General features: G+C 48.2%; 1 protein-coding gene across 2 annotated transcripts in view; it reads right to left on the reverse strand.

Annotated features, from left to right (window-relative positions):
- Positions 1 to 19,216, reverse strand: part of IPO4 (importin 4) — a 55,508-nt gene that overhangs the window by 10,831 nt on the left and 25,461 nt on the right. For both annotated transcript variants that reach the window (XM_079951768.1, XM_079951767.1), the window contains 11 exons: positions 18,371 to 18,484; positions 16,620 to 16,733; positions 14,857 to 14,980; positions 13,317 to 13,428; positions 12,176 to 12,294; positions 10,545 to 10,622; positions 8,629 to 8,686; positions 6,821 to 6,926; positions 4,925 to 5,118; positions 3,408 to 3,464; positions 437 to 562 (listed from right to left, as the gene is read on the reverse strand). In XM_079951768.1, the coding sequence (XP_079807894.1) occupies positions 437 to 562; positions 3,408 to 3,464; positions 4,925 to 5,118; positions 6,821 to 6,926; positions 8,629 to 8,686; positions 10,545 to 10,622; positions 12,176 to 12,294; positions 13,317 to 13,428; positions 14,857 to 14,980; positions 16,620 to 16,733; positions 18,371 to 18,484 (1,202 nt within the window). The remainder of the gene's footprint in view (positions 1 to 436; positions 563 to 3,407; positions 3,465 to 4,924; positions 5,119 to 6,820; positions 6,927 to 8,628; positions 8,687 to 10,544; positions 10,623 to 12,175; positions 12,295 to 13,316; positions 13,429 to 14,856; positions 14,981 to 16,619; positions 16,734 to 18,370; positions 18,485 to 19,216) is intronic.

Consider the following 19,216-nt stretch of genomic DNA (forward strand, 5'->3'; position numbering starts at 1 on the left):
CCTTTCTCAATCTGTGGGTCCCCAGATGTTAAACTACAACTCCCATCACCCCTAGCTAGCAAGGCCAGAGCTCAGGGATGATGGGAGTTGTAGTCCAACAACATCTGGGGGACCCACAGGTAGAGAACTGCTGGGTTAGGCCTAGACCAGGCATAGGCAACCTTTGGCCCTCCAGATGTTTTGGCCTACAGCTCCCATGATCCCTAGATAACAGGACCAGTGGTCAGGGATGATGGGAATTGTAGTCCAAAATAGCTGAAGGGCGAAAAGTTGCCTGTGCCTGGCCCAAGGCCTGAATTTTAAAATTTTCACCTTAATAGCATGGCACAAATGCCCTTAAGTGGATAAATAAGAACTGAGGTGTCCCGGGACCCGGGCTAAAGTAAATGGGAAGCCGCAGGAAGTCTCGGAGAGGGAAGGGGCAGCCGTCACTCACCATCTTATTGAGGAGCAGTGGCAGGAAGCCGGCAAAATACGGAGCGAAGGCTTCTCCGCCAGCCGCTTCGGCCAGAGCCGGGATCACCTCACCGGCGTACTCGATCAGCATGGAGTCATACTCCGCCTGGTTTTGGGAGGCAGAGGGAGAAAGGAGAGACACAGGGCAGGGAGAGGAGGAAGCAGAATTTTATTTTTTTTAAATAATATTTATTCCAATTTTGAAGATTACAAAAAAGACAAACAATCCAAGAAAGAAAAAAAAGAAAAAAAGAAAAAGAAAAAACACACAAATCCAACCTTTACATAACTTTCTTTCCTTTGCTTATTTCCTTGACCTCCTCACACCTCCCTTTTTTGTATTCTAGTTCAATTAGATATTTTAGCAAATCCTTTCCATCCTTGTTATTATCCTAAAAAAAATATCTTGATATACTATATTTTTAATTCTCCTCTTTCACTAATTACCAATCCATTTTTACTTAATCCTTTATATCATTTCTGCTAAGACCACAAAACTTTATTCCAACATCCTTCTAACATTCCTTAATTTTACAATATTTCTGTAAATAAACTTTAAATTTCTTCCAATCTTCTTCCACCAACTCTTCTCCTTGGTCTCGGATTCTGCCAGTCATTTCCGCCAGTTCCATATAGTCCATCACCTTCATCTGCCATTCTTCCCAGGTGGGTAGATCTTGTGTCTTCCAATACTTTGCAATAAGTATTCTTGCTGCTGTTGTAGCATACATAAAAAAAGTTCTCTCCTTCTTTAACACCAGTTGGCCGACCATGCCCAGGAGGAAGGCCTCTGGTTTCTTCTGAAAGGTATATTTAAGTACCTTTTTCATTTCGTTATAGATCATCTCCCAGAAAGTCTTAATCCTTGGGCATGTCCACCAAAGGTGAAAGAATGTACCTTTGGTCTCTTTACATTTCCAACATTTATTATCGGGCAAAGAGGAAGCAGAGTTTTAGAGGGCGGGCTGCAACTCAGAGGGAAAGAATCTGCAATGCATATCACAGGTCCCAAGTTCAAATCCTGGGGCATCTGCAGGCAGGGCTGGGAGAGAAAGAGACGCCCGTCTGAAAACCTGGGGAGTCACTGCTGCCGTTCAGGTAGACAATGCTGAGCTAGTGAAGGAGGTGAGGACAAGTGACCCCACCTAGGCCCGAAGTCACCCCCCCCCCCCAACCAGGCCTCAAAAGTGTCCAAAATTCCTTTTCTCTCTTCTAAAAATCCACAGCTAAAGTTTTCCGCTGCTTTTCTCACAAGATGCTGTGCATAGGCAAACCGTTAATTTTATCAGTACGAGAAGGGTTCAAAAGCTAATGAATAGACTCTGTCAGAGCAAGCCTGAGAACTGACTTCTATCTCATTCTAGTTGCAACATCTTGGATATGCTGAACCGCAAGGCTCCTCGACCCCCTTGGCTTCTCACCCCCTTTCCTGGGAAGAGTCCAAAAGAGTCCCAAGACAGGGGAGCTTTCTGTTCATGCTCAGAGGACTCCTGAGGGAGGAGAAAGGAGGAGGGAACTGGAAGGGGTATATATGCTCTGTGCAAATGACTGTGAACCCGTGCTTGTTTTGTGAATCTATCACACTTGCTCCTTCTACCAGTTCATGGATGGCTAGAAATAAAGCTTTTTCTCCGAAACTATTCCTTGAGTGTCTGTTGACTCCCACTCCCTCTCCCGGGTGCAATACTTTTTCCCACCCGAGGGCAAAGCCTCATGAGGCTACACTAGGAGGACCAATGATTTGTCCCTAAGCTACTGTTTACATCAGCTGCTTCTCCTGAACCAGGAGGACCGCAATCTTAAAGACTACAAAGCCCATAGCTCAGTGGCAGCGCATCTACAGTGGTGCCCCGCAAGACGAATGCCTCGCTAGACGAAAAACTCGCTAGACGAAAGGGTTTTCCGTTTTTTGAGTCGTTCCGCAAGACGAATTTCCCTATGGGCTTGCTTCGCAAGACGAAAATGTCTTGCGAGTTCCTGCAGGGTTTTTTCCCTTTCCCCCCCTTTTCCTAAGCCGCTAAGCCGCTTATCAGCTGATCCGCTAAAAGCCGCTAAACCGCTAATAGCGCTAATCCGCTAAGCTGTCAATGGGCTTGCTTCGCAAGACGAAGAAACCGCTATACGAAGAGCCTCACGGAACGGATTAATTTCGCCTTGCGAGGCACAACTGTACCTTGTGTTCTTGTAGGAAAGAAAAAAAGAGAGAAAAAGAATTGAGCTGAGGTTCTCAGTCTTCCTCGGTTGCAGGCTGCAGAGCGGGTATGTTTTTCAAGGAGGAACGGATTGCTTTCAGACGAAGATTGGACAAGTATAATGATACTGTGGTCCCTTGGTTCTCAAACGCCTTGGTACTCAAACAACTTGGAACCCAAACACTGCAAACCCGGAAGTAAGTGTTCAGGTTTGTGAACTTTTTTTGGAAGCTGAACATGCTCCATTTTGAGTGCCACGCTTCCGTTTTGAGAGTTACGCTGAGGTCTGTCTGTTTTTGCTATTTCTTTTGCCTTTTGTGGCTCTTCTTTTTTTGTGACTGTGTGGAACCCAGTTCAGCTACTGATTGAATGATTGATTGATTGTGTGACTGCAGTACATTGTTTATTGCTTTCATTTTATGGATCAACGGTCTCGTTAGATAGTAAAATTCATGTTAAATTGCTGTTTTAGGGGTTGCTTTTAAAAGTCTGGAACAGATTAATCCGTTTTGCATTACTTTCTATGGGAAAGTGTGCCTTGGTTTTGGAATGCTTTGGTTTTGGAAAGGACTTCTGGAATGGATTAAGTTTGAGAACCAAGGTACCACTGTACTTGGAATGCATTTATTGGAACCATAAGGGCTAGTGAGGGAAATATATATCAGGCTGCCATGTCTGTTCTCAGAAGCCCACAAATTATAAGAGTTTAGAAGAAGAAAGGGGGTTCTGGGGTCTGAGGCGGCTGATTGTTGGACTTACCACCTCATCACAATCTTCATCCTCGTCTTCATCCAGGCTGGGGTCCTGACAGACTGTCTGCAAAGGGAACACAAGGAAGAGAGCGTTTTTGAATAGGATTGCGGCATATACTGGCCTAAATGCAACCTAGGACCCACGTACCTACGGGACCGCCTCTCCTGGTATGCCCCGCAGAGGACCTTAAGGTCCACAAATGACAACACCTTGGAGGTCCCAAGTCGCAAGGTGGTTAGATCGGTCTCAACTAGGGCCAGGGCTTTTTCAGTACTGGCCCCGACCTGGTGGAACACTCTGTCCCAAGAGACTAGGGCCCTGCGGGACTTGACATCTTTCCGCAGGGCCTGCAAGACAGAGCTGTTCTGCCTGGCCTTTGGTTTGGACTCAGTCTGACCCTAAAGTTGCCCTCTCCTTAGGGTTATGATCTATGTGCTACTTTTAAAATGAGGCTGCATTTTAAATTGCATTTTAACCTGTATTTTGAATTGGTGTCCCCCACCCATTATGTTTTTACTGTGATTTTACTAGTGTTAGCCACCCTGAGCCCGGCTGTGGCCGGGGAGGGCGGGGTATAAATAATAATAATAATAATAATAATAATAATAATAAAATACCCCTCCCCCCAAAAAGCCCCACTTCCACCCCATTTGTGTATGTCCCACTGCTTCCCAAAAATGCACTGCACTAGTTTGAAATTTTATATACAGTGGTAAAAAGGTAAAGGTACCCCTGCCCATACGGGCCAATCGTGTCCGACTCTAGGGTTGCGCGCCCATCTCACTTAAGAGGCCGGGGGCCAGCGCTGTCTGGAGACACTTCTGGGTCACGTGGCCAGCGTGACGAAGCTGCTCTGGCGAGCCAGCACCAGCGCAGCACACGGAAACGCCGTTTACCTTCCCGCTATAAAGCGGTACCTATTTATCTACTTGCACTTAAGGGTGCTTTCGAACTGCTAGGTGGGCAGGAGCTGGGACCGAAAGACGGGAGCTCACCCCACCGCGGGGATTCGAACCGCCAAATATACAGTGGTACCTCGGGTTAAGTACTTAATTCATTCCGGCGGTCCGTACTTAACCTGAAACTGTTCTTAACCTGAAGCACCACCTTAGCTAATGGGGCCTCCTGCTGCTGCTGTGCTGCCGCTGCACGATTTCTGTTCTCATCCTGAAGCAAAGTTCTTAACCTGAGGTAATATTTCTGGGTTAGCAGAGTCTGTAACCTGAAGCGTATGTAACCTGAGGTACCACTGTACTCATATAAAGCTTTTTTGGGGGGTGCCCCTCACCCTGACGCTTCCCCCTCCCCTCCGTGAAGCTGAATCTTGCAGGAGCTGCCGGATTCACAGTCCGGTCAGCGGAAGTCACTGAGGGCAAGCTTGAGTGGTGGAAAAGACTGGCCCCCCGAGGGGAAAAAAGGGGTAGAGCCCTGTAGAAATCTCTGCCCCAGCCTTCGGCAACGTGGAGCACTCACAGGCATCTTGGACCACAGCTCCCCTCCCGCCTCCCCACCCGGACACTCACTTTTTTCTCCAGGACCTCCCGGATGACCTGGCACAGGTCGGTCAGCTGCCCGGGTGCGCGGAGGGCCTCTTGCCGGCAAGTCTTCAGCACCCTTGCCAGGCTCTCCAAAATCTCCATCACCACCTGGCGCTCCTTGTCTTCCCGGATCCCTTTGATGTAAGCGGGCAACACGGTGCACAGCAGCTGGAGACGAGCTGCGGAAGGAAGGAGGAGGAGAAGGAGAAGGAGGAGGAGTTTTGTTTTGATATTCCACTTTATCACTACCCTAAGGAGTCTCAAAGGGACGCGGGTGGCACTGTGGGTAAAACCACAGAGCTTGCCAATCAGAAGGTCGGTGGTTTGAATCCCTGCAATGACGGGGTGAGCTCCCGTTGCTCGGTCCCTGCTCCTGCCAACCTAGCAGTTCGAAAGCACGTCAAAGTGCAAGTAGATAAATAGGTACCACTCCGGCAGGAAGGTAAACGGTGTTTCTGTGCACTGCTCTGATTCGCCAGAAGCGGCTTAGTCATGGTGGCCACATGACCCGGAAGCTGTACTCTGGCTCCCTTGGCCAGTAAAGCGAGATGAGCGCCGCAACTCCAGAGTCGGCCACGACTGGACCTAATGGTCAGGGATCCCTTTACCTTTACCCATGTACCAGGTAGGTGAAAAGGTAAAGGACTCCCGGACAGTTATGTCCAGTCTATGAGGTTGCGGCACTCATCTTGCTACAGGCTGAAGGAGCCGGCGTTTGTCCACAGACAGCTTTTCTGGGTCATGTGGCCAGCAGGACTAAACTGCTGAGGAAGGAAGGAAGGAAGGAAGGAAGGGGAGGAGGGGGAGGAGGAGGAGGAGGAGGAGAAGGAGATCCATTTCACAGATCAACCTCATTCATACATAAAAGCTGCTCTTTTGACTCGCACTGAAGGATAGTTGTTTGACAGTGGCCAATTCACTTCAGTACATTTCTCAGTTTACAGGATTTATAAGCTATAAGCGAAAAGAAAGGTTTTTCCAAGACACTTTCTTCTACTGCAGAGAAAAATAAGAGAGCCAAGGTGGCTTTTCGGGATTGCTCTGTGAGCTCAAACCAAGTGATTTCTCTCCCCCCCCCCGCCCCGGAATATTTTCTACCGTATTTTTCGCTCTGTAAGACGCCCCAGACCATAAGACGCGCCTAGTTTTTGGAGGAGGAAAACAAGAAAAAAAATATTCTGAATCTCAGAAGCCGGAACAGCAAGAGGGATCGCTGCGCAGTGAAAGCAGCAATCCCTCTTTCTGTTCTGGCTTCTGGGATAGCTGCGCAGCCTACATTCGCTCCATAAGACGCACACACATTTCCCCTTACTTTTTAGGAGGGAAAAAGTGAGTCTTATAGAGCAAAAAATACGGTAATTTTTGAAGGGTGAAAGGTTGGTTTTCTGGGGAGTGTGTGCTCCTATGAGTGTGCATCTTGAAATTTGTTACACTGGTACCTCGGGTTACATACACTTCAGGTTACAGACTCCGCTAACCCAGAAATAGTGTTTCAGGTTAAGAACTTTGCTTCAGGATAAGAACAGAAATCGGGCTCTGGCGGTGCGGGAGGCCCCATTAGCTAAAGTGGTGCTTCAGGTTAAGAACAGTTTCAGGTTAACAACGGACCTGCGGAACAAATTAAGCACTTAACCTGAGGTACCACTGTATAACAGATCAACAGTCTAGCTCTGTACATGGCAACTTCCTGTGTTGCCTCAAACCTTCCAAGCTATATATTGTCTGTCTGAGCCTTCTGAAGTTTGTGTCCCATCCCAATTTGCAAGCTCCTCTGCTCAGTTTGCTAAGATACGATCTCCCTGCTCCAAAGTCGTGCTTCCAGGTCATCTCCTCGGACCAACCCAGTTAAAAAACAAACACACCATCCCCGAGGTCACTCACCGGCGCTGTGAGGTTCGGATGGATCCCGCTCGCAAACCCGGTGCAAGGAGATGCAGAAATGTCCCAGGGTGTTGAAAGCAGATTTCCGGACGTTGATGTTGGGATGCTGGGAAGAGAAGGAGGAGTCAGGCTTTTTGCTGTGGCCCTTACATCTGCTTTGGTATCGCTAATGAAGAAAACGTCCTGTGCAGCTGAGGACCAGGCTACCCCAGAGACGACATCCATCCCTTGCAGACCCTCTGCAGGAGACATTCTCCTTAAAGCCCCCCAAAGTATCAGAAGCCCGTGCCACGGTTAACACAGAGCAGGGCCTCCAGGGTGGCAGCCCCCGTTCTGCACAATACCATCCCTACCGAGATACGACAGGCGCCCCCTAGCTGCACTGTCCGGAAGCAACAGTGCACATTTTTGCTTCAAGCTGGATGAAAATGTTATCCACCTTTGGTGCTCTCGTTCTGTCCTGCTTTTGTACCGCTCTTAAGCTGTGGAGCTTTTTAAGGTACTGTATTTCAACCCCATTTCAGCTGTAAATCATCCTGCGATGAGTGCAAAACTAAAGCAGAGGGTCATACATCTGTGAAGAATTATAACCCACCCACTTGCACTTATTCCAGGTCCCTAAATTTAAGGCTGCCATACGTCCGAACATATCCAGGGTTTGTCTGCCAGGAACAGTGTCCAAGCAGAAGTTTTCAAAATCAGTTCAAATGTCTTGGAAAATCTGACAGTTGGAAGTTGATTTTTTTTGGCGAATTTCCTAAAAAAAACTTTTTTTTTTGAGATTTCGCAACAACTTTGGCCAAAACAAAAAAAAGCTCAACACTTCTCTGCCACACCCCTGACAGCCTTTGACTGAGGGTTCCTCCCTCTCAGCTGTTATGAGAAGCAGGTGCCCCCCCTTCATATAATATTTATATATATATGACGTATAATGTCCAGATCAAGGGAAGTAATAGTCTCACTATATTCTGCCTTGGCCAGACCACACCTGGAATACTGTGTCCAATTCTGGGTGCCACAATTTAAGGAGGATATTGATAGGGACACGGGTGGCACTATGGGTTAAACCACAGGGCTTGCCGATCAGAAGGTCGGCGGTTCGAATCCCCGCGACGGGGTGAGCTCCCATTGCTCGGTCTCTGCTCCTGCCAACCTAGCAGTTCGAAAGCACGTCAAAGTGCAAGTAGATAAATAGGTACCGCTCCGGCAGGAAGGTAAACGGCGTTTCCGTGCGCTGCTCTGGTTTGCCAGAAGCGGCTTAGTCATGCTGGCCACATGACCCGGAAGCTGTACGCCGGCTCCCTCGGCCAGTAAAGCAAGATGAGCGCCGCAACCCCAGAGTCGGTCACGACTGGACCTAATGGTCAGGGGTCCCTTTACCTTTACATTATTGACAAGCTGGCAGGTGTGCAGAGAAAACCAAGATTATAAAGGGTCTGGAAACCAAGCCTGACGAGGAACAGTTCAGGGACCTGGGTAAGAGGAGGCTGAGAAGGAGATATGATAGCCACATGGAAGCTGCAGCCAGCTTATTTTCTCCAGCTCCAAATGCTAGCTCCCAAAACAGTGGATTCAAGTTGCCGGAAAGGAATTCCGACTCAACATCAGAAAGAACTTTCTGACAGCTGTTTATCAGCTGCCTAATTCAGTATAACGGAGCTTCTGTAAGGGACTGCTGCCCTACAGGTGTCCAGAAAACATCTCTCCCCTCTTTCCAGGTCCAAGCCTCTCCTTCCCCCCGCCAAAGTTTGCCCCCTGCCCCACTTCCCCCAAACATACTCCCCCCCCCCCTTTGGCCCACCCATTACCTCCAAGAGCACAAAGACTTCCTGGAAGCATTTATCCAAGAAAGGCAGGAAGACCACGCTGAGATGGAGACAAAAAAGGTTAAGTTAAGTATTGTTGGCAGGGACATCCCGGATTCCTTTGGGGAGGTATTTTTATATGCAACGGCTGCAGCTCGGACTTTGGTGGCAAAGGGGTGGAAAGGAAGAAGAAGTCCTGACAATAACAGATTGGCATAACAAGCCACAAGAATTTGCTGAAATGGCGCAGTTGACAAATAGCCTGAGAGGCAATTCAAAACAAAAATTTAGGGAAAAGTGAGATAGATGTAAGATATATGTTCAAAAATACAGTAAAGGTTCGCTATCTATGCTAGCATTCGATTGACGTTGGAGAGAGACTGAGTTGAGAAATAAGACCAAGGGTACATATTGATATAGGGATGTATTAGATAAAATGTAAAGAAATATGCAATAATAAGAGTACATTCATTTGTAAAAAAGGAATATACAACGGGATGGACGGGAAATCCAAAGTGTTGGTACATATATGATTTTGGAATAGTTTTTTGTCCTTGCTTCTTTTCTTTAGGTATATAAACTTTGTATATAAACTTTGTATACATGCTGAAAATTATATTATAATAAGCCTTGTGATGTAATATGATAATGTTTACCGAAGTGACATAAGAACGTTAATAAATAAATAAAACTAAAAAAAAGAAGAGATGGAGACAAAAAGAAAGCGGGAGGAAAAGTTAGCGTGAGATCTAAGCTCTCATCTCTACTTGGGGAGAGCTCTGGGTGGGGAATATCTGCCTCACCGGACGATGCCGCTGGACTCCAACTCCCATCAGCCCCAGTCACAAGGGTCAAAGGGCAGGGGTGGCGGGAGCCAGGTAGACACATGGCCTTGCCCTGCGCTGAAGGAACTGCTCCTATGTGACGATACTTGACGGAGCACCCTTTGCTGTGCAGACCCCTCTAATCCCACTGCCATCACATAAGCAAGACCAGATTTCTTGGACCCCCTAGGACACCAACTGGGATCTGCTCCAAACATCTACTGAACACACTTCTGTTTGTCAACACAAGCCAGTTTCAGATCGCCCTGCTGTGTGTTTTCCTTTTTATATTTTGTTGGGCTGGATATAATAATGAATAAGAATAATAACAACAATAGTAATAATAAATTTATTATTTATACCCTGCCCATCCGGCTGAGTTTCCCCAGCCACTCTGGGAGGCTTCCAATCGAGTGTTAAAAACAATACAGCATTAAATATTAAAAACTTCCCTATGCACTTCCCTATAAAATCTTAAAATCTCCATACAGTGGTGCCCCGCAAGACGAACGCCTCGCAAGACGGAAAATCTGCTAGACGAAAGGGTTTTCCGTTTTGGAGGCGCTTCGCAAAACGAATTTCCCAATGGGCTTGCTTCGCAAGACGAAAATGTCTTGCGAGTTCCTGCGGGTTTTTTTCCCTTTCCCCCCCTTTTTCTAAGCCGCTAAGCCGCTTATCAGCTGATCCGCTAAGCCGCTAAAAGCCTCTAAAAGCCGCTAATAGTGCTAATCCGCTAAGCCGTCAATGGGCTTGCTTCGCAAGACGAAAAAACCGCTAGACGAAGAGACTCGCGGAACGGATTAATTTCGTCTTGCGAAGCACCACTGTATAAAATCTTAAAACTTTTTAAGGTGGAGGGGTGGCTGTCCCTGCTGCTCCCCCTCCTCCCACCAACTGCCCCAAAGGGGCGCTTCAGGTTTTTAAAGGGCAGAAGCTTCTCCCCCTGTTGCCATTTCCTGAGAAGGGCCTGCATACCCCAAGGTCTGTTACCGATGGGTCAGTCACACTGGTGGTCTCCAAGCCACTCCAGCACAAAATGAGTCTCTCTCTCTCTCTCTCTCTCACACACACACACACACACACACTCATACATACCTGGCGCCGGTGGCAATCTCTCCCAGGGCCACACAGGCATCGTCCTTTTCGTCCATGAAGGCGCTTTCCACGTTCAACCTGCAAGAGAACCGGAAGTGGGGGGGGGGAGAGGAAATTGGGGATCAGCCTCCTCACGAATGACAAACTCAGATATTCATAGAATCATAGAATCCTAGAGTTGGAAGAGACCACAAGGGCCATGGAGTCCAACCCCCTGCCAAGCAGGAAACACCATCAGAGCACTCCTGACATATGGTTATCAAGCCTCTGCTTAAAGACCTCCAAAGAAGGAGACTCCACCACACTCCTTGACAGCAAATTCTACTGTCAAACAGCTCTTACTGTCAGGAAGTTCTTCCTAATGTTTAGGTGGAATCTTTTTTCTTCAAGTCCCAATACAGAATCTCAAGCCTAGAGCATTCTCCAGGGCCTAAATTATACTTAATTACAGTGGTACCTCGGGTTACAGATGCTTCAGATTACGGACGCTTCAGGTTACCGACTCCGCTAACCCAGAAATAGTACCCCGGGTTAAGAACTTTGCTTCAGGATGAGAACAGAAATTGTGTGGTGGCGGCAGCAGCGTGAGGCCCCATTAGCTAAAGTGGTACCTCAGGTTAAGAACAGTTTCAGGTTAAAAACGGACCTCCGGAACGAATTAAGTTCTTAACCTGAGGTACCACTGTACTTGCATCAGTCTCGCAAGACATAGTGGTGGTGGGCAGCAATGTAAAAACCTCTCAAAGCAATGCAAAACAATAGCTAAAATGAACTGGCTGCTCAAGAAGAAATGTCAGCTGTGTAGGCCTGTTGGCGTAAAAACGTTCTCAAGAGACGCCTGGGAGTTAAAAGCAAGGGCAGCCTGCCAAATCTCTGCTGGAAGAGCTCTCCACAGCATGGGAGTAGAGACACTAAATGCTTGACTTTTGGTTGAGGACAACTAACAGTGCTCCTCCGGACGATTTCAGCGATCTGGCTGGGATGTAAGGGGCTCATGTGGCTTTTAAGGAGCCTGGGACCTATTCTGAAAAGGATCGACCTGAATTTGAGGTGCCCCACTTTACAGATTGTTTTTTGGGGGGCTCACATGTTGGGTTGATCCTCCATACAATAAAAGCTCCCACATAAATAAAAACCACTGCATACGCAAAATTAGTGTGAGGAGAAAGGTTGCTACACAGTCTTGGGAAGAGAGTGAGACCAAGCAGACAAGCACGCACCGCCAGCAGCTTCAGAGATGGCCTCTCAAAGTTACAAATTTCTCATCTTTTACGCCTAAATCCATCGCTCCAGGCCCATAAATCTCCCAGATCAAATTCCATCAGTCTTCAGAGAGCTAACATCTATATCAAGGCTTTTTCAAGAAAATGTCACAAAAATGGCCTTTAAAAAACTGCCACCTTTGCTTTCATTAAAGAGTTAAGTTTCCAGTCCACATGGATGCCAAGGAAAGAATCTGAAACACGAAGGGCTCATTCAGCGGCCTGCTACAGGCTATGAAACCAGAGGGTTTTTATTTTTCTGAGGGAGGACCATTTAAATATGGCTTTGTACCTCTCACCTGGAACATCGCCTCCCAAAACAAGGGAGATGCCAGCCTTCCTAAAATCCCTCCTACAATGGTCACCTACCCCGAAAGCTCAGAGATGTCGTCTTCGTCTTCATCCAGGCTCTCCTCTCCTTCCACCTCCGCCTCGTCCTCTTCCTCATCGTCAAACAAGAGGAAGGAGTTTCCAGTTCCACCGTGAGACTGGGAAGAGCAGACGACAAATGCGGGAAAGGTGAGGAGGTGATTAAGAGACACAAGAGGCGTTATTTTGAGATGCGGGAGAATAATAACTCTCTTGCAATGCTCATCGTTCGACTCTGCAGCCACCCAGGAGCTCAGGAAGCCTAGAGAAGCTACAAAACTGGGCAGTGGCAGCAGCCGCGATACTGAGCGTCACAAACCTCTCTGCTTACAGGTCACAGCACTGAGGTCTCAAAGTTTACAACTCCTCTCTCTTGCACATAACACAGGTCATTTGTGCCCCTTGGGACCAGTGGGGTGGAAAGCAGGGAGACAAATGGCAGGGGAAGCGAGAAGGCAGACTGGTGGGGCAGGGGAATAGGCCAGGATCAATGGGGAAGTGGTCCATTTGCCCCAACAGACCAGTTTCCAATGCCTCCCCTGCCCCCAGGAATATGAACATATTTAGGTTTTAAGCATGCAAACACTTAATGAGCCAACAAGGCAGCAATGTGTATTAATAATGCATATTGGGATCATTTTATAGCATTGAAGCAATGGGCAGGGGAAGCAGGTGGCGCTGTGGGTTAAATCACAGAGCCTAGGACTTGCCGATCAGAAGGTCGGCGGTTCGAATCCCCGCGACGGGGTGAGCTCCCGTTGCTCGGTCCCTGCTCCTGCCCACCTAGCAGTTCGAAAGCACTTTGAGGTGCAAGTAGATAAATAGGTACCGCTCCGGCGGGAAGGTAAACGGCATTTCCGTGCGCTGCTCTGGTTCGCCAGAAGCGGCTTAGTCATGCTGGCCACATGACCCGGAAGCTGTACGCCGGCTCCCTCGGCCAATAAAGCGAGATGAGCGTCGCAACCCCAGAGTCGGTCACGACTGGACCTAATGGTCAGGGTTTCTTTACCTAGCAATGGGCAAAATGGCGTTATACCCTTTAAATTTGTTTGAAGCTTATTGTTATGACTTTAAAAAAAATAAAAAATAAAAACGGGATGACGGGAGTCCCAGCCCATGAAAGCGCTGCCAAAATACTCACCTCAACGCCCTCTGTGGATTTGAGAGAATAGATCATAAGAGTGGTGATGCGAGGCAGGTACGGCTCAATGGCGTCCTCCAGGACGGTCGCAAGAGACCCAAAAAGGCTGTACCTGGGGCAAGAAAGGATTCTTTTGAACACCTGTGTGTCTCACTGGCCTCCATTTTAAAACAGGTTCAGGTGACAGGTGTGAAGCAGGCCTCTCTTGGCCAGAAACCCCAAAATTCACTGCCAAGAGTGGTTTGTTTTTTTGCCAGCCTCCCAGATATTTTTACTACGACTCCAATCACCCCCCAACATCCCAAGGGCGTATGATCGATAGGGCAGAGAGACTTCTCCCAAGAGGAGATAAATGCATCTATAACTCAGGAGTTGTAGTCCCAAACATCTGAGGTGAAGGCTGGCTTGTGCCATTTATCACATAACCCTGGCTCTTGTGGCCTTCCCACGTGGCTGGGGAAACCCAGCCAGATGGGCAGGGTGCAAATAATAAAATAATTCTCCTTCTCCTTTTCTCCCTCTTCTTCTTCCCAGGCTTTCATTCTCACTTTAACCGTTAAGCCTCAACTTTTTGCCTGTTCCCCCCAGAGAACTACAATTCCCAGAGTGGTTCGGCCGCCAATCCCTTTTCGCAGGGAACTATGGGAAATGTAGTTGTGCGAGGAGAACGGGGGGCAGGAATCTCCTAACCACTCTCAGCACCCTTGGCAAACTACAGCTCCCAGAATTCTTGGGGAGGGCAGCCATGATATAATCTTGCTTTAAACATATGACGTGCAGGTGGCCCAGATGACATCTTCTGCAATGCTGGATTCATTCCATGCTTGCTAAACGGCCTCTTTTTGCTCTCCTTTGAATTCCTCGACCCACTTTGTAAACTGCTTCTTTCCCCTCCGCCCTTCAAAGTTTTGCACTTTGACAAGAAGCGGGCGTCTGTCAGCGACGCTCTGGCTGCCTCTCGTTGTGGAAAGGCGGCAGATAAATAACTCTGAGTCAACCAAACAGCACAGTACAGTTTCGTATAACGGGGATTGAACCCGCGGCTTTCTGATGCTAAACGGCCTCGGTCCAGTATACCTGAAGGAGCGTCTCCACCCCCATCGTTCTGCCCAGACACAGAGGTCCAGCTCCAAGGGCCTTCTGGCGGTTCCCTCATTGCGAGAAGTGAGGTTACAGGGAACCAGGCAGAGGGCCTTCTCGGTGGTGGCACCCGCCCTGTGGAACGCCCTCCCACCAGATGTCAAAGAGAAAAATAACTACCAAACTTTTAGAAGACAGCTGAAGGCAGCCCTGTTGAGGGAAGCTTTTAATGTTTAATAGGTTATTGTATTTTAGTGTTTTGTTGGAAGCCACCCAGAGTGGCTGGGGAAACCCAGCCAGATGGGCGGGGTATAAATAATAAATTATTCTTATTCTTATTATTATGCTGAATTCAAATCTCAAGCAACAGGCCCCTTCCCCAAAAACCTTCCACTACAAATCTCCACCAATGTCAGCTGCGAGGAAGATGCTGGGTCCCATCAGGAGTGGTTTGACTTACGTGCACCGCCTCAAGTCCGGATCGTCCACTTTGTCGCAGAGCTCCAGCCCGAGCTGGCAGCATTTGTTGGCTAGTGGCAGAAAGACCTCCCTGTCCATGATGCTGGCGAGGACGGCCAGAGTCTCTGCGGGGGAAGCAGAGGGCGAGGCGTGAGCAGCAGAGGCTTCTGGGAAATGGCTCCGCATTCCCCCGTTAATAGCAATTCTAGCGATTTATACCCAACCCTGTGCCTGCTGACCGTTGAGGCGGCGTTCTTGAGGTAAACTAAATGACCAAGCTATTCAAGTGGCCGCTTTGACAAGTTTGCCATCTTGACTCTCAAGGCAGACTCCTGGGTGTTGTTATTTTTAGCAGCTGTGTTGTAATAACCCGAAATTCAACCGGGAAGGCTTTCTGAAGGCAGCCCTGTTTAGGGAAGCGTTTAATGTTTAACAGACCACTGTACAGTGGTACCTCAGGTTACATACGCTTCAGGTTACATACGCTTCAGGTTACACACTCCACTAAGCCAGAAATAGTGCTTCAGGTTAAGAACTTTGCTTCAGGATGAGAACAGAAATCGTGCTCCGGCGGCGCAGCGGCAGCAGGAGGCCCCAAAAGCTAAAGTGGTGCTTCAGGTTAAGAACAGTTTCAGTTTAAGAACGGACCTCCGGAACAAATTAAGTACTTAACCCGAGGTACCACTGTATTTTAATATTTTGTTGGAAGCCGCCCAGGGTGGCTGGGGAGATGGGCGGGGTATTAATAATAATAATAATAATAATAATAATAATAATATTTCCTTGGTGTGCGGCTCCAGTAAATGGAAGGAAGCTCTGCCTGTTGAATTTCATGTAGCTGCTTAAGAAACCCTGTTGAGGGCGATTTCAAACGCTCAGAGGAGACCTTAGAAATGAGCCAGCCATTAGATGGCGCTTTAAAACACCCCCTTCTTGGGCAAAGAGAATGAGCACAGATTTGTCGAGTTGGAAGGGACTCCCAAAGGTCATTGAGTCCAACCCCCGGCAACGAGGGAATCTTTCCCCTGAAGTGAAGCTCGAACTCAAGCCCAAGCTTCGGGCTCTATTGACTGAGCTAAACCTGTGCAGAAACAGACCATTGCTTATTTCTCTTTCCCTTCATGATCCCTAAAGCGGGTTGGCTCAGAAGCCAGTCACAACGAGTTCAACAGGACCACAAAGTGTGACCAGCGCAAAATTGCAACGGCAAACCTAGACAGCATCTTAAAAAGCAGAGACATCACCTTGCCAACAAAGGTCCGTATAGTTAAAGCTCTGGTTTTCCCAGTAGTGATGTATGGAAGTGAGAGCTGGACCATAAAGAAGGCTGATCGCCCAAGAATGGATGCTTTTGAATTCTGGTGCTGGAGGAGACTCTTGAGAGTCCCATGGACTGCAAGAAGATCAGACCAATCCATTCTTAAGGAAATCAGCCCTGAGGGCTCACTGGAAGGACAGATCCTGAAGCTGAGGCTCCAAGACTCTGGCCACCTCATGAGAAGAGAAGACTCCCTGGAAAAGACCCTGATGTTGGGAAAGATGGAGGGCACAAGGAGAAGGGGACGACGGAGGATGAGATGGTGGGACACTGTTCTTGAAGCTACCAGCATGAGTCTGACCAAACTGCGGGAGGCAGTGGAAGACAGGAGTGCCTGGAGTGCTCTGGTCCAGGGGGTCACGGAGAGTCGGACACGACTAAACGACTAAACAACAACAACAAACTTTGAAGAGAGAAGGGGGTGGGGGTGGGGAAATCTCGCTTACCCACAGACTGGATCTGGACCGGCCTGAGATCCTCCCGGGTGGTGAGCAGGTACGCCGTCAGGTGATCCATGATCGCTTGGAAGTATGGCAAGAGGGATCCCCTGGCGGCCTGGGCTGGAAAGAGGAGGGTAAGCTTTGTGCCCAGGGAACGGACCCAGAATTCCCAGGTCCTGCCAGATCTAGGCTGTGTTTGTGTGGCAAGGCGCCACCCACTTAATTCTGATAGGCACCCGCCAAAAAATACCCCTCTGGAAAAGCAAAGGCTGGCAACGGAACGGCTTGCACAAGAAGAAGAAAAAGCTGCAGCAGCGTGTAGACCTATTTTAAGAGAAGTTGATAATCCACGTGGATCCGTGCTTTGTAACCACATTTTTGCGCCATTGCGGCCCCAAGAAACAGTGGACACATGATTTTTTTGGTGCAGGCTGCAGCCATGGACATGCTATGTGATCTGATGGTGAATTTGGGGTGACACAATGTAAAAATCCTGAGGATCCATGGGCTTTTACATCCCCCCCTCCCAGGCAGCCTCCTTTATCGCTAGCGTCCTTTATCTCCCTCCCGATCCCTTACCGATCAGCTGCTTCCTTTCAACATTCCCTTCCCTCTCGTTTGCCTTAGTGTCTTTTCCTTAGCTGGAGCAGTTTTTTGCTCCTTCTTTTCTTCTAATTTCTCTCCTCATTGCTTTAGTCTTCCTGTCTCCTCTCCTTGCAAGTTCGCTGTCTTTACCTCCCCCCTCCCAGGCAGCCTCCTTTATTGGTAGCATCCCTTATCTCACTCCCGATCACTTGCCGATCAACACCCACTTCCCTCTTTCCAAAAAAAAAGAAAAAGCATGATCTGCTTTTCACCCCTGGGCAATTTGGCTCCAGGGACCACACATTCGCTCCATAAGGCACACAGACATTTCCCCTTACTTTTTAGGAAGAAAAAAGTGCGTCTTATGGAGCGAAAAATACAGTAATTTGCCTACAAAAGACACATATAGCAAAAAAAATCAAAGTCCTAATTATTAAAAAATTAGGGATGGATTTTATCACTGCTGACGATACCAAAAAACAAGGTGTAGTCTTTTACATTAAACCAGCACTAGAGCCCAAATTGATTAAAAAAGACCAAAAAAAAGGGAGAATGTTAATAGTCCAAATTAAACTTCAGGGGGAGAATATGTATTTGGTAGGAATTTATGTGCCTGACGCTCTCTCTCTCCATCACCTGCTCCCGTGACGATTAATTCTGCTCGCTACCTGGGCAGAACGTACATTTCCGCACCACCACAGGCCTGGGCAAATGGCGCCGAGGACTGCCCTTCCGACGAAGCTCAGGGCTTTATCTTCGTGAGCCCACTAGAGTTTGGATTTGATATCCCGCTTTATCACTACCGGTAGGAGTCTCAAAGTGGCTAACATTCTCCTTTTCCCTTCCTCCCCCACAACAAACACTCTGTGAGGTGAGTGGGGCTGAGAGACTTCAGAGAAGTGTGACTGGCCCAAGGTCCCCCAGCAGCTGCATGTGAAGGAGCGGAGACGCGAACCCGGTTCCCCAGATTACGAGTCCATCGCTCTTAACCACTACACCACACTGGCTACTAGCAGTCCCCTCTGTGCTACCAAGGATCATTGGCTGGTTGTGGGTGCAGTGAATGGACTTTCCTTCTTCCAGGGACACTACCAGCCCCCATTAGAATACAGTGTCTTATCCATCTTCTCCAAGATTCAAGGCCAAGGGTCTACCTCCAGGTGTGTGCATACCTATGGCCCCAATGGCGCTAACCGCCAGCTCCTTGACGCGGGGGCTGCCGGGGGAGCTCAAGGTGGTCAGCATCCGCTCCATCAGGGCAGGGAGGTAGGGGGAGATCTTGCCTTCTGCAAGGACGGAAAAAGGACCGATGAGAGAGAGAGAGAGAGAGAGAGAGAGAGAGAGAGAGAGAGAAATGGTGGTGTGGTGATGGGGGAACACAGAATCATAGAATTGTAATAATAATAATAAATTTTATTTATACCCCGCCCTCCCCAGCCAAGACCGGGCTCAGGGCGGCTGACAACCAATAATAAAAACAAGTTGATTGAAATACAACTTAAAAAACAAGATTAAAATACAACATTAGGATGCAGCCTCTTCACAGGAGGAGAAAGGAAAAAAGAAAGAGGGGGAGGGAATCAAACTGATTCCAAGCCAAAGGCCAGGTGGAACAACTCTGTCTTACAGGCCCTGCGGAAAGAAATCAGATCCCGCAGGGTCTCATGAGATAGAGCGTTCCGCCAGGCCGGGGCCAGTGTTGAAAAGGCCCTGGCTCTGGTTGAGGCTAATCTGACTTCCTTAGGGACCGGGACCTCTAGGGTGTTGCTATTTATGGACCTTAAGGACCTCTAGGGGCATATTGGGAAAGGCGGTCCCGTAGGTACGAGGGTCTGAAGGGACCACGAGGGTCATCGAGTACAACCACCCGCAAATTATTATTATTGTTATTATGTATTGAATTTATATACCGCCCTATACCCGGGGGTCTAAGGGCAGTTCACAGAATAAAATCAAGATATAAAACCACAAAATACATAATTATAATAATAATTACAACAACCCAATAGCCTCCCCAC

This window comes from Podarcis cretensis (genome assembly GCF_951804945.1).
Source record: "Podarcis cretensis genome assembly, chromosome: 13".
NCBI classification, from domain to species: domain Eukaryota; kingdom Metazoa; phylum Chordata; class Lepidosauria; order Squamata; family Lacertidae; genus Podarcis; species Podarcis cretensis.